We start from the raw sequence: 16,999 nt of genomic DNA on the forward strand, positions 1-16,999 counted from the left end.
TCAGATTTCACCCATTCATGTCAATGGAAAAAAAGTAAAAAGCTGCCATTCTCACAGTAATTCAAAAACGGCTGGACCGATTTGAACGAAACTTGGTATGCTGATCCCTCACTACCTGGGGTGATATGTTCTGGGGGTCTCGCGGCCCACCTGCACACGTGGGCGGAGCTACAAACAGAAATTCAGATTTCACCCATTCATGTCAATGGAAAAAATGTAAAAAGCTGCCTTTCTCCCTGTAATTCAAAAACGGCTTGACCGATTTGAACGAAACTTGGTATGCAGATCCCTCACTACCTGGGGTGATATGTTCTGGGGGTCTCGTGGCCCACCTGCACACGTGGGCGGAGCTACAAACAAATTCAGATTTCACCCATTCATGTCAATGGAAAAAATGTAAAAACCTGCCATTCTCACAGTAATTCAAAAACGGCTTGACCGATTTGAACGAAACTTGGTATGCAGATCCCTCACTACCTGGGGTGATATGTTCTGGGGGTCTCGCGGCCCACCTGCACACGTGGGCGGAGCTACAAACATAAAATCAGATTTCACCCATTCATGTCAATGGAAAAAATGTAAAAAGCTGCCATTCTCACAGTAATTCAAAAACGGCTTGACCGATTTGAACGAAACTTGGTATGCAGATCCCTCACTACCTGGGGTGATATGTTCTGGGGGTCTCACGACCCACCTGCACACGTGGGCGGAGCTACAAACAGAAAATCAGATTTCACCCATTCATGTCAATGGAAAAAATGTAAAAAGCTGCCATTCTCACAGTAATTCAAAAACGGCTTGACCGATTTGAACGAAACTTGGTATGCAGATCCCTCACTACCTGGGGTGATATGTTCTGGGGGTCTCGTGGACCACCTGCACACGTGGGCGGAGCTACAAACAGAAAATCAGATTTCACCCATTCATGTCAATGGAAAAAATGTAAAACGCTGCCATTCTCACAGTAATTCAGAACCGGCTTGACCGATTTTAACGAAACTTGGTATGCAGATCCCTTATTACCTGGGGTGATATGTTCTGGGGGTTTCGCGGCCCACCTGCACACGTGGGCGGAGCTACAAACAGAAAATCAGATTTCACCCATTCATGTCAATGGAAAAAAATGTAAAAAGCTGCCATTCTCACAGTAATTCAAAACCGGCTTGACCGATTTTAACGAAACTTGGTATGCAGATCCCTTATTACCTGGGGTGATATGTTCTGGGGGTTTCGCGGCCCACCTGCACACGTGGGCGGAGCTACAAACAGAAAATCATATTTCACCCATTCATGTCAATTGAAAAAAATGTAAAAAGCTGCCATTCTCACAGTAATTCAAAAACGGCTGGACCGATTTGAACGAAACTTGGTATGCTGATCCCTCACTACCTGGGGTGATATGTTCTGGGGGTCTCGCAACCCACCTGCACATGTGGGTGGAGCTACCAACAGAAAATCAGATTTCACCCATTCATGTCAATGGAAAAAAAGTAAAAAGCTGCCATTCTCACAGTAATTCAAAAACGGCTGGACCGATTTGAACGAAACTTGGTATGCAGATCCCTCACTACCTGGGATGATATGTTCTGGGGGTCTCGCGGCCCACCTGCACACGTGGGAGGAGCTACCAACAAAATCAGATTTCACCCATTCATGTCAATGGAAAAAATGTAAAAAGCTGCCATTCTCACAGTAATTCAAAAACGGCTGGACCGATTTGAACGAAACTTGGTATGCAGATCCCTCACTACCTGGGGTGATATGTTCTGGGGGTCTTGCGGCCCACCTGCACACGTGGGCGGAGCTACAAACAGAAAATCAGATTTCACCCATTCATGTCAATGGAAAAAATGTAAAAAGCTGCCATTCTCACAGTAATTCAAAAACGGCTTGACCGATTTGAACGAAACTTGGTATGCAGATCCCTCACTACCTGGGGTGATATGTTCTGGGGGTCTCGTGGACCACCTGCACACGTGGGCGGAGCTACAAACAGAAATTCAGATTTCACCCATTCATGTCAATGGAAAAAATGTAAAAAGCTGCCATTCTCACAGTAATTCAAAAACGGCTTGACCGATTTGAACGAAACTTGGTATGCAGATCCCTCACTACCTGGGGTGATATGTTCTGGGGGTCTCGCGACCCACCTGCACACGTGGGCGGAGCTACAAACATAAAATCAGATTTCACCCATTCATGTCAATGGAAAAAATGTAAAAAGCTGCCATTCTCACAGTAATTCAAAAACGGCTTGACAGATTTGAACGAAACTTGGTATGCAGATCCCTCACTACCTGGGGTGATATGTTCTGGGGGTCTCGCGGCCCACCTGCACACGTGGGCGGAGCTACAAACATAAAATCAGATTTCACCCATTCATGTCAATGGAAAAAATGTAAAAAGCTGCCATTCTCACAGTAATTCAAAAACGCCTTGACCGATTTGAACGAAACTTGGTATGCAGATCCCTCACTACCTGGGGTGATATGTTCTGGGGGTCTCGTGGACCACCTGCACACGTGGGCGGAGCTACAAACAGAAATTCAGATTTCACCCATTCATGTCAATGGAAAAAAATGTAAAAAGCTGCCATTCTCACAGTAATTCAAAAACGGCTTGACCGATTTGAACGAAACTTGGTATGCAGATCCCTCACTACCTGGGGTGATATGTTCTGGGGGTCTCGCGTCCCACCTGCACACGTGGGCGGAGCTACCAACAGAAAATCAGATTTCACCCATTCATGTCAATGGAAAAAATGTAAAAAGCTGCCTTTCTCCCTGTAATTCAAAAACGGCTTGACCGATTTGAACGAAACTTGGTATGCAGATCCCTCACTACCTGGGGTGATATGTTCTGGGGGTCTTGCGGCCCACCTGCACACGTGGGCGGAGCTACAAACAGAAAATCAGATTTCACCCATTCATGTCAATGGAAAAAATGTAAAAAGCTGCCATTCTCACAGTAATTCAAAAACGGCTTGACCGATTTGAACGAAACTTGGTATGCAGATCCCTCACTACCTGGGGTGATATGTTCTGGGGGTCTCATGGACCACCTGCACATGTGGGCGGAGCTACAAACAGAAATTCAGATTTCACCCATTCATGTCAATGGAAAAAATGTAAAAAGCTGCCATTCTCACAGTAATTCAAAAACGGCTTGACCGATTTGAACGAAACTTGGTATGCAGATCCCTCACTACCTGGGGTGATATGTTCTGGGGGTCTCGTGGACCACCTGCACACGTGGGCGGAGCTACAAACATAAAATCAGATTTCACCCATTCATGTCAATGGAAAAAATGTAAAAAGCTGCCTTTCTTCCTGTAATTCAAAAACGGCTTGACCGATTTGAACGAAACTTGGTATGCAGATCCCTCATTACCTGGGGTGATATGTTCTGGGGGTCTCGCGGCCCACCTGCACACGTGGGCGGAGCTACAAACATAAAATCAGATTTCACCCATTCATGTCAATGGAAAAAATGTAAAAAGCTGCCATTCTCACAGTAATTCAAAAACGGCTTGACCGATTTGAACGAAACTTGGTATGCAGATCCCTCACTACCTGGGGTGATATGTTCTGGGGGTCTCGTGGACCACCTGCACACGTGGGCGGAGCTGCAAACAAATTCAGATTTCACCCATTCATGTCAATGGAAAAAATGTAAAAAGCTGCCATTCTCACAGTAATTCAAAAACGGCTTGACCGATTTGAACGAAACTTGGTATGCAGATCCCTCACTACCTGGGGTGATATGTTCTGGGGGTCTCGTGGACCACCTGCACACGTGGGCGGAGCTACCAACAGAAAATCAGATTTCACCCATTTATGTCAATGGAAAAAATGTAAAAAGCTGCCTTTCTCCCTGTAATTCAAAAACGGCTTGACCGATTTGAACGAAACTTGGTATGCAGATCCCTCACTACCTGGGGTGATATGTTCTGGGGGTCTCGCGGCCCACCTGCACACGTGGGCGGAGCTACAAACAGAAATTCAGATTTCACCCATTCATGTCAATGGAAAAAATGTAAAAAGCTGCCTTTCTCCCTGTAATTCAAAAACGGCTTGACCGATTTGAACGAAACTTGGTATGCAGATCCCTCACTACCTGGGGTGATATGTTCTGGGGGTCTCGCAGCCTCCCTACACACGTGGGCGGAGCTACAAACAAATTCAGATTTCACCCATTCATGTCAATGGAAAAAATGTAAAAACCTGCCATTCTCACAGTAATTCAAAAACGGCTTGACCGATTTGAACGAAACTTGGTATGCTGATCCCTCACTACCTGGGGTGATATGTTCTGGGGGTCTCGCGGCCCACCTGCACACGTGGGCGGAGCTACAAACATAAAATCAGATTTCACCCATTCATGTCAATGGAAAAAATGTAAAAAGCTGCCATTCTCACAGTAATTCAAAAACGGCTTGACCGCTTTGAACGAAACTTGGTATGCAGATCCCTCATTACCTGGGGTGATATGTTCTGGGGGTCTCACGACCCACCTGCACACGTGGGCGGAGCTACAAACAGAAAATCAGATTTCACCCATTCATGTCAATGGAAAAAATGCAAAAAGCTGCCATTCTCACAGTAATTCAAAAACGGCTTGACCGATTTGAACGAAACTTGGTATGCAGATCCCTCATTACCTGGGGTGATATGTTCTGGGGGTCTCGCGACCCACCTGCACACGTGGGCGGAGCTACAAACATAAAATCAGATTTCACCCATTCATGTCAATGGAAAAAATGTAAAAAGCTGCCATTCTCACAGTAATTCAAAAACGGCTTGACCGATTTGAACGAAACTTGGTATGCAGATCCCTCACTACCTGGGGTGATATGTTCTGGGGGTCTCGTGGACCACCTGCACACGTGGGCGGAGCTACAAACAGAAAATCAGATTTCACCCATTCATGTCAATGGAAAAAATGTAAAACGCTGCCATTCTCACAGTAATTCAAAACCGGCTTGACCGATTTTAACGAAACTTGGTATGCAGATCCCTTATTACCTGGGGTGATATGTTCTGGGGGTTTCGCGGCCCACCTGCACACGTGGGCGGAGCTACAAACAGAAAATCAGATTTCACCCATTCATGTCAATGGAAAAAAATGTAAAAAGCTGCCATTCTCACAGTAATTCAAAACCGGCTTGACCGATTTTAATGAAACTTGGTATGCAGATCCCTTATTACCTGGGGTGATATGTTCTGGGGGTTTCGCGGCCCACCTGCACACGTGGGCGGAGCTACAAACAGAAAATCATATTTCACCCATTCATGTCAATTGAAAAAATGTAAAAAGCTGCCATTCTCACAGTAATTCAAAAACGGCTGGACCGATTTGAACGAAACTTGGTATGCTGATCCCTCACTACCTGGGGTGATATGTTCTGGGGGTCTCGCAACCCACCTGCACATGTGGGTGGAGCTACCAACAGAAAATCAGATTTCACCCATTCATGTCAATGGAAAAAAAGTAAAAAGCTGCCATTCTCACAGTAATTCAAAAACGGCTGGACCGATTTGAACGAAACTTGGTATGCTGATCCCTCACTACCTGGGGTGATATGTTCTGGGGGTCTCGCGGCCCACCTGCACACGTGGGCGGAGCTACAAACAGAAATTCAGATTTCACCCATTCATGTCAATGGAAAAAATGTAAAAAGCTGCCTTTCTCCCTGTAATTCAAAAACGGCTTGACCGATTTGAACGAAACTTGGTATGCAGATCCCTCACTACCTGGGGTGATATGTTCTGGGGGTCTCACGACCCACCTGCACACGTGGGCGGAGTTACAAACAGAAAATCAGATTTCACCCATTCATGTCAATGGAAAAAATGTAAAAAGCTGCCATTCTCACAGTAATTCAAAAACGGCTTGACCGATTTGAACGAAACTTGGTATGCAGATCCCTCACTACCTGGGGTGATATGTTCTGGGGGTCTCGTGGACCACCTGCACACGTGGGCGGAGCTACAAACAGAAAATCAGATTTCACCCATTCATGTCAATGGAAAAAATGTAAAACGCTGCCATTCTCACAGTAATTCAAAACCGGCTTGACCGATTTTAACGAAACTTGGTATGCAGATCCCTTATTACCTGGGGTGATATGTTCTGGGGGTTTCGCGGCCCACCTGCACACGTGGGCGGAGCTACAAACAGAAAATCAGATTTCACCCATTCATGTCAATGGAAAAAATGTAAAAAGCTGCCATTCTCACAGTAATTCAAAACCGGCTTGACCGATTTTAACGAAACTTGGTATGCAGATCCCTTATTACCTGGGGTGATATGTTCTGGGGGTTTCGCGGCCCACCTGCACACGTGGGCGGAGCTACAAACAGAAAATCATATTTCACCCATTCATGTCAATTGAAAAAATGTAAAAAGCTGCCATTCTCACAGTAATTCAAAAACGGCTGGACCGATTTGAACGAAACTTGGTATGCTGATCCCTCACTACCTGGGGTGATATGTTCTGGGGGTCTCGCAACCCACCTGCACATGTGGGTGGAGCTACCAACAGAAAATCAGATTTCACCCATTCATGTCAATGGAAAAAAAGTAAAAAGCTGCCATTCTCACAGTAATTCAAAAACGGCTGGACCGATTTGAACGAAACTTGGTATGCAGATCCCTCACTACCTGGGATGATATGTTCTGGGGGTCTCGCGGCCCACCTGCACACGTGGGAGGAGCTACCAACAAAATCAGATTTCACCCATTCATGTCAATGGAAAAAATGTAAAAAGCTGCCATTCTCACAGTAATTCAAAAACGGCTGGACCGATTTGAACGAAACTTGGTATGCTGATCCCTCACTACCTGGGGTGATATGTTCTGGGGGTCTCGCGGCCCACCTGCACACGTGGGCGTAGCTACAAACATAAAATCACATTTCACCCATTCATGTCAATGGAAAAAATGTAAAAAGCTGCCATTCTCACAGTAATTCAAAACCGGCTTGACCGATTTTAACGAAACTTTGTATGCAGGTCCCTCACTACCTGGGGTGATATGTTCTGGGGGTCTCGCGGCCCACCTGCACACGTGGGCGGAGCTACCAACAGCAAATCAGATTTCACCCATTCATGTCAATGTAAAAAATGTAAAAAACTGCCATTCTCACAGTAATTCAAAAACGGCTGGACCGATTTGAACGAAACTTGGTATGCAGATCCCTCACTACCTGGGGTGATATGTTCTGGGGGTCTCGCGGCCCACCTGCACATGTGGGCGGAGCTACAAACAGAAAATCATATTTCACCCATTCATGTCAATTGAAAAAATGTAAAAAGCTGCCATTCTCACAGTAATTCAAAAACGGCTGGACCGATTTGAACGAAACTTGGTATGCTGATCCCTCACTACCTGGGGTGATATGTTCTGGGGGTCTCGCAACCCACCTGCACATGTGGGTGGAGCTACCAACAGAAAATCAGATTTCACCCATTCATGTCAATGGAAAAAAAGTAAAAAGCTGCCATTCTCACAGTAATTCAAAAACGGCTGGACCGATTTGAACGAAACTTGGTATGCAGATCCCTCACTACCTGGGATGATATGTTCTGGGGGTCTCGCGGCCCACCTGCACACGTGGGCGGAGCTACCAACAAAATCAGATTTCACCCATTCATGTCAATGGAAAAAATGTAAAAAGCTGCCATTCTCACAGTAATTCAAAAACGGCTGGACCGATTTGAACGAAACTTGGTATGCTGATCCCTCACTACCTGGGGTGATATGTTCTGGGGGTCTCGCGGCCCACCTGCACACGTGGGCGTAGCTACAAACATAAAATCACATTTCACCCATTCATGTCAATGGAAAAAATGTAAAAAGCTGCCATTCTCACAGTAATTCAAAACCGGCTTGACCGATTTTAACGAAACTTTGTATGCAGGTCCCTCACTACCTGGGGTGATATGTTCTGGGGGTCTCGCGGCCCACCTGCACACGTGGGCGGAGCTACCAACAGCAAATCAGATTTCACCCATTCATGTCAATGGAAAAAATGTAAAAAGCTGCCATTCTCACAGTAATTCAAAACCGGCTTGACCGATTTTAACGAAACTTTGTATGCAGGTCCCTCACTACCTGGGGTGATATGTTCTGGGGGTCTCGCGGCCCACCTGCACACGTGGGCGGAGCTACCAACAGCAAATCAGATTTCACCCATTCATGTCAATGGAAAAAATGTAAAAAACTGCCATTCTCACAGTAATTCAAAAACGGCTGGACCGATTTGAACGAAACTTGGTATGCAGATCCCTCACTACCTGGGGTGATATGTTCTGGGGGTCTCGCGGCCCACAACTCTATGTTGCTTGCTCAAGGGTGGGTTCACCCAACAATTTTTATGTTCTTGCTCCTGGAGGTGAAACTAAAAATGTTGTTTTTAATCACGTTTTGCGTTAGTTGTATTGTATTCATTTTGTCAAATATTTCACATTATAATTTGAATATTGTACTTTTTATTAAGCTGTAAAACAATAATTTCATTCACCACTTTAAAGTATCTTTATTTGAATCCATTTACAGTGTTATTGCTATAATTAAATACCCGTGCAACGCCGGGGCATCAGCTAGTTCACTATATAAAGGGTTATGTCAAAAGGATATCGGACGTCTTCAACTGATCCAAAGGATGGCCATCAAAATCATTACAAATTCAAAAAAATACAATCATGTCACTCCCCTGATAAAGAAGACACATTGGTTACCCATTCTGTTGTAAACCGCTTTGAACTTCTGGTATAGCGGCATATAAGAAATAAAATTATTATTATTATTATTCCTCATCAGATTACATATACAATTGCTCTCTTAACTTTCAGATCACAAAAGACCAATGAGCCTGCATTTATAAATAGACTCTTGATTCCATACAATCTTCCTAGAGCTTTAAGATCCGCCTCTCAACACTCACTCTATTTCCCCTCACTAAAAATTATCGGTACCCGCCGTGCCTCCATCTTCTCCATCACGGCTCCTACGATCTGGAACTCCCTCCCATCACATATCAGAGCTGAACAAAATATAGATAAATTTAAGGGTAGTTTAAAATGCTTCCTTTTTAAAGATGCCTATGAGTAATTTAGGACTTGTCTGTTATTTGGTATCAATTCCCCCTTTTTTATTGTATTCATGTATTATTTTAATGTACAACGCTTGGAATTTTATGATTAGTGTTTAATCAAATTTTAATAAACTATGAAAGTATGTGAGACTCAAAGGTGAAGGGAAGAAATATGTAGAAGCTGATAAAGAAAAAGCGGAATTGCTTTACAAATATTTCTGTTCTGTGTTCACGGCTGAAGTGCTGGGAGCGGGACCGCAGAAAACAAACGTTTTGATTAAATCGGGAAGGATGTTACGCCAATCTTCAAGAAAGGTTAGAGGGGAGAACCGGGAAACTACAGACCAATGAGTCTGACCTCGGTACCGGGAAAGATGGTAAAGGTGCTGATAAAGGACTGCATCATTGATCACCTAGACGGACACAGTCTGATGAGGACCAGCCAGCACAGTTTCAGCAAAGGAAGATCCAAGGGTGCTGAAGGGTTTAGAGAAGTTCTGGTGGCTCTGTTGACCTGACCTTTTCAATGAGTCTCTAGATTTGGGAGTGGTTCCGGAGGACTGGAGAAGGGCAGATATGGTCCCTCTCCACAAAAGTGGAAGTAAGGAAGAAGTAGGGAATTACAGGCCAGTAAAGCTGACTTCTGTGGTAAACAAATTAATGAAAGTGCTTTTAAAACAGAAAATGGTGAAGTTTTTAGAATTCATAGGATTACAGGACCGGATGCAAAATGGATTCACTAGAGGTAGGTCATGTCAGACAAATCTGATCAATTTCTTTGACTAGGTGACTAGAAAATTGGATAGAAGGTCTTCACTAGATGTGGTGTATTTAGATTTTAGCAAAGCCTTTGATAGTGTTCCAATAGAAAAAACAGAAATAGGCACTCAAGGCAGCAAAACAAGCTCAAGGTATATGAAATATCCTATAACATCCAACTGCCTAACCCCCCCCCCCCAACAGTTCTTCCTAGTTTAAAAACTTCTCAACTTCTCTCTTGATGTTGCTTGCAAGTAGACTCGTTCCATCTCTGCTGAGGTGGAGTCCGTCCTTCCTGTATAGCTTGCTCTTCTCCCAGAACGTCGTCCAGTTGTGCAGGAAATTATCCAAGCCTTTTTTAAACCCCGTTAAGCTAACTGATTTCACCACATTCTCCGGCAACAAAATCCAGAGTTTAAATACACGTTGTGTGGAGAAATATTTTCTCCAGTTTGTTTTAAATCTACTGCTTAGTAGCTTCATCGCATGTTCCCTAGTACTAGTATTTATGGAAAGAGTAAACAAGTGATTCATATCCACCCTTTCCACTCTACTCAGTGTTGAGAAGTCCAGTGGAAAGAAGGGCTGTTATCTGGATGAAAGAGGGTGAAACAGGAGGAGAAGGGAAGTGTAGGTTCTAGCATGATTAGGGCTAAGATACCCTACCTTTGGAGAGGTAAATGTCAATTGTGAGCAAGGCTGTGGAACCATAGGACAGGGATAGGATTTGAGAGAGACATCATGGAGCAGAGCAAAGCAGGTAGGAGATGGGAAAGTTAAAATGAGTTGGAGAGAGAATAGGGCACGACGGCAGTGAGATGATGTGCCCTCAGGGTGTGCTCAAAGGTGCACTATCTGCTTAGATGCTCGCTGCAAAGAAGATACAGTGGTACCTTGGATTACGAGCATAATCCGTTCCAGGAGCATGCTCGTAATCCAAAATGCTCGTTTATCAAAGCGAGTTTCCCCATAGGAAAAAATGGAAACTCGCTTTGATGTGTCCCCCCCCCCCCGAGAACCGACATTGCACCCCCCCCGCGATCCGGCACCCCCCCTGCCTCGAACCGGCACCCCCCCCCCGCCACAATCCGACCCCCCCGACACGATTGGGCACCCCCCCCGACACGATCCGACATCCCCCCCGACACAATTGGACACCCCCCGCCGCTTCTTACCCTCATCTGGGCATTCTTGAAAATCAGCCTTCTCCTCTGCTGGGCCTGAGTTCACGTTCACGTTCAGAACGTGAACTCGCAGGCCTTTAGCATGCTCAGATGCTCAAGGCCCAGCAGAGGAGAAGGCCAATTTTCAAGAGTGCCCAGATGAGGGTAAGAAGCGGAAGGGGGGGCCCAATTGTGTCGGGGGGGGAGGTCGGATCGTGGCGGGGGGGTGCCCAATCATGTCGGGGGGGGGGTCGGATCGTGGTGGGGGGTGCCCAATCGTGGCGGGGGGGGGGTCGGATCGTGGTAGGGGGTGCCCAATCGTGTCGGGGGGGTCGGATCGTGGCGGGGGTGTCCAATCGTGTCAGGGGGGGTCGGATCGTGGCGGGGGGGTGCCGGTTCGAGGTAGGGGGGGTGCCGGATCTCAGGGGGGGTGCTGGATTGCGGAGGGGGTGCTCGTAAATCGAGCCATGCTCGGTTTCCGAGGCACCGATTTTGCAAATGTTTTGCTCGTCTTGCAAAACACTCGCAAACCGGTGCACTCGTAAACCGAGGTACCACTGTAGTTTAAATAAAGGACTGCCAGAGCACTTCGGAGTGGGTAGGAAAATGTCGGTAGCTATTCTGGGGCATGGAAGATGATGTGCCTCATAATGTCCATGCCTGCAGTGTAATATAGAAATATGACGGCAGATAAAGCCAAATGGCCCATCCAGTCTGCCCATCCGCAGTAACCATTATCTCTTCCTCTCTCTAAGAGATCCTGCATGCCTGTCCCAAGCTCTCTTGTAGGTTCTTTGCTGCTGTATTTGCCTTAGTATTTTCTAAAGTCCCATATATCATGAAAGAGCAACAAAAAAGCACCTTACTGCTTACTTATCTTAAGATGACCTGTTATAAAACTACTTTTCTGTGTGTGCTCAGTCTTTGTTTTGTATCCTTAACTCAAGTCTGTCCTCTCCAACTCCAAGCATGGGCAGTATTCACAGGGCACTAACCAGACACTTTCCCTTGCAGATACCATGTATGCCTTAATTCCTGGATTGGTATCAAGGCACCAGAGTCTCGCAGCCTCCTTCCACACAGGCCATCAGTCATTGAAGCTTCTGTCATAAACCTTTTGTTGCACTGCATCATATAGTGGCATCTTCAAATGTTATTCATTACAAGGCAGTTGAGACTGGAAGGAAGAAAGAACAGGAGAGAGTATGAGGACTTGCTGGGCCGGACCTGCAAATTTTTAGTTTTCTGGTGTTGGCTAGCAACCTTACACTGGCTTTGAGCATACTGTCAATTTTTCTTTTTGCAGTTACTTGGGCTTGGGACTAAAGGCAGCACGACTGGCAACCTTGGGAGCTCTGGGAACTGGAGGTAACCTTTTAAAACCTTCTTCACATGTAAGGCCTACACATGAAAAAGGTCATTTATATAATTGCAAGATGTAAATATATGCACCAACAAGATGATATGTACTTAAACGTATGTTGCTTTGATACACACATGCTTCTTATAAAATACGAACAAAAAACAAAAAAGGAACAAACTGAAAACTTTTAATACCTTTGAAACCAGAATCCAGAGATGGAATAGAAAAAACTCAAAATGGGGGACAAGCCCCTACAGAGTCTTTCACAGAATCTATCATTGCACCAACTTTTGTGGTAGAAAGGTGATTAAAAATTTTTTTGAAAATCAATAGAAACTTTAAATATTCAAAGAGGTGAATTAAATGTCCAAACGGCTCAAAACTCCAAAAATTAGTGAAATCAAAAAACTTAACTTAAGTGTCCATACAAGGCTCTGACACGTTTTGCCCAAAGGCTTCCTCAGAGAACCCGCTATGCTGTGTGCGACCTTCAATTTAAATCCTTCCTAGTACAGGAAAAAGCTGTATGGACACTTAAGTTAAGTTTTTTGATTTCACTAATTTTTGGAGTTTTGAGCCGTTTGGACATTTAATTCACCTCTTTGAATATTTAAAGTTTCTATTGATTTTCAAAAAACTTTTTAATCACCTTTCTACCACAAAAGTTGGTGCAATGATAGATTCTGTGAAAGACTCTGTAGGGGCTTGTCCCCCATTTTGAGTTTTTTCTATTCCATCTCTGGATTCTGGTTTCAAAGGTATTAAAAGTTTTCAGTTTGTTCCTTTTTTGTTGATATATATCCTTTGGGAACAAATCTCTGCATATTATTTACCCATCTTAGAAAATACGGTCCTACACACAAAGTGTGCATACATTTGTTATTTTCTGCAACAGGTGTAAATTTGAGCAAGTGGATATTCTTGCCTCCAGTTGTTGGGTATGTTGGTGAGTCTGCTCTCCAATTCTTCTTTATATACCTAGAGTCTATGAAAACACTCTCGGTAACAAACTCTTCAAGGTTTGAAGAAGTTGGTACATATGAGCATAAGAATAGCCTTCCTGGGTCAGACCAATAGTCCATCAAGCCCAGTATGGTGGTCAATCCAGGTCACTAGTACCTGGCCAAAACCTAAGGAGTAGCAATATTCCATGCTACTGAAATAAAGGCTGCTTACTTGACCTCACTGGGGAACCACCATGAAGGGAGAGAAAGAAAAACTCACAAGATTACATACATTGGGCATTGCTAATTAAAGAGCAGCATTGAGATTCATTAAGAATATGAGAACCAAGAAGTTTGATCACGTAACACCCCTTCTCAATAAAGCGCACTGGCTTCCAGTTGCTCACCGGATAACATATAAACTATGTTTGCTCACATTCAAATCCCTTCTTTACAAAACTCCAGCTTTCATTTATAAGTTATTAATTTCATATACTTCCAATAGAACATTAAGATCTATTGAACAGCACTTGCTGACGATTTCCTCTCTTAGAATTATTAATTCTAGACGGCAATTTTCTGTTATAGCCCCCCAAACTTAGAACTCACTTCCTATTCACTTGAGGGAAGAACACAACTTAGAAAAATTCAAAAGTAAACTAAAGAGCTTTCTTTTTAAAGACGCCTTTGAAAATTAGCCATTTAGTCTTCCAACCAATTTTACTTTTTCTCTCTAATTTTATTGAAGTAATTTTTAACTTCCCTTTCCTTATGTATCTCCCTTATATGTCTCTTTAACTTTCAAATAATTTGTAGCTCTTATCCCTCTCTTCCCTTATGTTCTTAGTTTTGTTAAATTTGTCAATAGTCTTGTTAGACCTGATTTTTGTTATTCATGGTATTGTTCCCCATATTTTGTAATTTTATTATTATGTACATCGTTTAGAATTATGATTAAGCGATTAATCAAATCTCTATTAAACTTGAAACTTGAACCAGACCATAGGAAGCTATGAAAGCAATAACTACATACAGGACATATGTTGTTTTTTTTTATTTTCAGGTTGTAGTACAAGAGGCAAGCAATTAAAATTAAAATAAAGCATTAAAAGAAACTGACTTGGCAGTAAATAATAAAAACAAAAGCACTGGCAAACTTGACAGGTCGATAACCTATCCTAGGCATCACAGTATAAAAACTATAATGGGGTAACTTAAAAAGAATATACAGGATAAAACAATGAGTCCTTCACAGAAATAAAGTCCAGCAAAATGTCAGAATGGGCATAAACAAAACGTGGGAGAAAAAGTGTCCAAGAAATTAAAAGTTCATGATGCAGCGTTTCAAATCTATCAGTCTCTTTTAAACTGGTAAGGTGCATACTCGGAATGAAAGGTATCTGCACATACAGGGAGGGACACACCGGCTTGAAAGGAGTCCAGGTATCATCATTTAGCAGCTGAAGCCCAGTGAAGTGATTCAAAGAAGAGAGAGAGAAAGAGCATGTTGCCTGTACCAAGTGTGGCAACAAGTGACAATAATAATTCATTTCAGGTACGGCAAGAGAGAGACAATATTCAGGTACACAATGTTCATAAGAGGACATCAAAAAAAAAAAAGGTAATATGTTTTTGTGTGTTGCGCCTGGCCCCCACATACTTGGTGTCTCAATTTAATCTGGCTAGTTCTATTAGGCCCACACATAAAATTAATCTGTTCACCTATCCGACAATAAAGGACTGTCACTACAAAAGATTTCTGGACAGAACTACATAAGAACATAAGAACATAAGCGTTGCCTCTGCCGGGTCAGACCAGGGGTCCATCGTGCCCGGCAGTCCGCTCCCGCAGCGGCCCCCCAGGTCCATGACCTGAAAGTGTTCCCTATCTAACCTAAAATATCCATACCCTATTCGCTCAATGTCCTGTACGGTAAACCTCTATCTGTACCCTGTTATCCCCTTCGCTTCCAGGAAGTCATCCAGTCCCTTTTTGAACCCCAGAATTGTACTCTGTCTTATTACCTCTCCGGGAAGCGTGTTCCAGGTGTCCACCACCCTCTGAGTGAAGAAGAACCTCCTTGCATTCGTTTTGAATCTGTCTCCTCTCAGTTTTTCTGAATGACCTCTTGTTTTAGTTGTCCCTGCTAGTCTAAAGAATCTGTCCCTCTCCACCTTCTCTATGCCTTTCATGATTTTATAAGTTTCTATCATGTCCCCTCTCAGTCTCCGCTTCTCCAGGGTAAAGAGCCCCAGCCTGTCTAACCGTTCGGCATATGAAAGGTTCTCCATACCCTTTATCATCCTCGTTGCCCTCCTCTGGACCCTTTCGAGTATTGCCATGTCCTTCTTGAGGTATGGCGACCAGTATTGGACGCAGTATTCCAGATGTGGGCGCACCATTGCTCGATACAGTGGCAGGATAACTTCTTTTGTTCTGGTAGTGATACCTTTTTTGATAATGCCCAACATTCTGTTTGCTTTTTTTGAGGCCGCTGCACATTGTGCCGCCTGCTTCATTGTGTTATCCACCAATACCCCCAGATCTTTTTCTTGGCTGCTTTCCCTGAGTACCCTCCCTCCCATCGTATAGCTGTACATGGAGTTCCCCTTCCCTATGTGCAAGACCTTACATTTCTCCACATTGAAGCTCATCTGCCATTTTTTTGCCCACTCACTCAGTTTGTTCAGGTCGCTTTGCAATTCTTTGCATTCCTCAACAGTTCTGGCCCTGCTGGAGAGTTTTGTGTCATCCGCGAACTTGATAACTTCGCACTTTGTCCCCGTATCTAGATCATTAATAAATATATTGAACAGCAATGGTCCCAGCACTGACCCTTGCGGAACACCACTTGTGACCCCTATCCAGTCAGAGTAGTGCCCCTTTACTCCTACCCTCTGTTTCCTGTCCACCAGCCAATTTTTGATCCATCTGTACACGTCCCCTTCCACCCCGTGACTCCACAGTTTCTTCAGTAAGCGTTCATGGGGCACCTTGTCAAAGGCTTTTTGGAAATCTAGATATATAATGTCTACTGGGTCACCTTGGTCCAATTGCTTACTTATCCCCTCAAAGAAATGCAGTAGATTTGTCTGGCATGATCGGCCTTTACAGAAACCATGCTGGCTCGATCTCATCAGATTATTTTTTTCTATATGCTCATTGATACCTTCCCTGATCATTGATTCGACCATCTTCCCCGGAACGGAGGTTAAGCTCACCGGTCTGTAGTTTCCCGGGTCGCCTCTCGATCCTTTTTTGAAGATCGGTGTAACATTCGCTATCTTCCAGTCCTCCGGGATTACCCCTGTTCTCAAGGACAGGTTGCAAATATGCTGCAGTAACTCTGCTGTTTCGTCTCTGAGCTCTTTCAGTATTCTCGGGTGGATCCCGTCTGGGCCTGGAGCTTTGTCCGTTCTTAATCTATCTACCTGCCTAAGAACGTCTTCGAGGCTTACCTCCATGCATGATAATTTCCCCTCTTGATCTCCCCTGAAGATTTTTTCCGGTTCTGGCACACTGGATGTGTCCTCCATTGTAAAGACCGATGAGAAGAACTTGTTTAGCCTACCAGCCACCTCTTTTTCCTCTTTCACCACTTCCTTCCGGTCACCCTCATCCAGGGGCCCCACCTCCTCCCTCGCTGGCTGTTTCCCTTTCACATATCGGAAA

The 16,999-nt window shown here is 44.2% G+C and overlaps 1 protein-coding gene across 7 annotated transcripts in view; it reads left to right on the top strand.

Annotated features, from left to right (window-relative positions):
• The window catches only part of ENTPD5 (ectonucleoside triphosphate diphosphohydrolase 5 (inactive)), a 368,562-nt gene that overhangs the window by 247,696 nt on the left and 103,867 nt on the right, over nucleotides 1-16,999 (top strand). For all 7 annotated transcript variants that reach the window (XM_033952533.1, XM_033952535.1, XM_033952532.1 and 4 more), the window contains exon 10: nucleotides 12,326-12,387. In XM_033952533.1, coding sequence (XP_033808424.1) covers nucleotides 12,326-12,387 — 62 coding nt within the window. The remainder of the gene's footprint in view (nucleotides 1-12,325; nucleotides 12,388-16,999) is intronic.

Source organism: Geotrypetes seraphini, chromosome 7 (genome assembly GCF_902459505.1).
Source record: "Geotrypetes seraphini chromosome 7, aGeoSer1.1, whole genome shotgun sequence".
Lineage (NCBI taxonomy): Eukaryota > Metazoa > Chordata > Amphibia > Gymnophiona > Dermophiidae > Geotrypetes > Geotrypetes seraphini.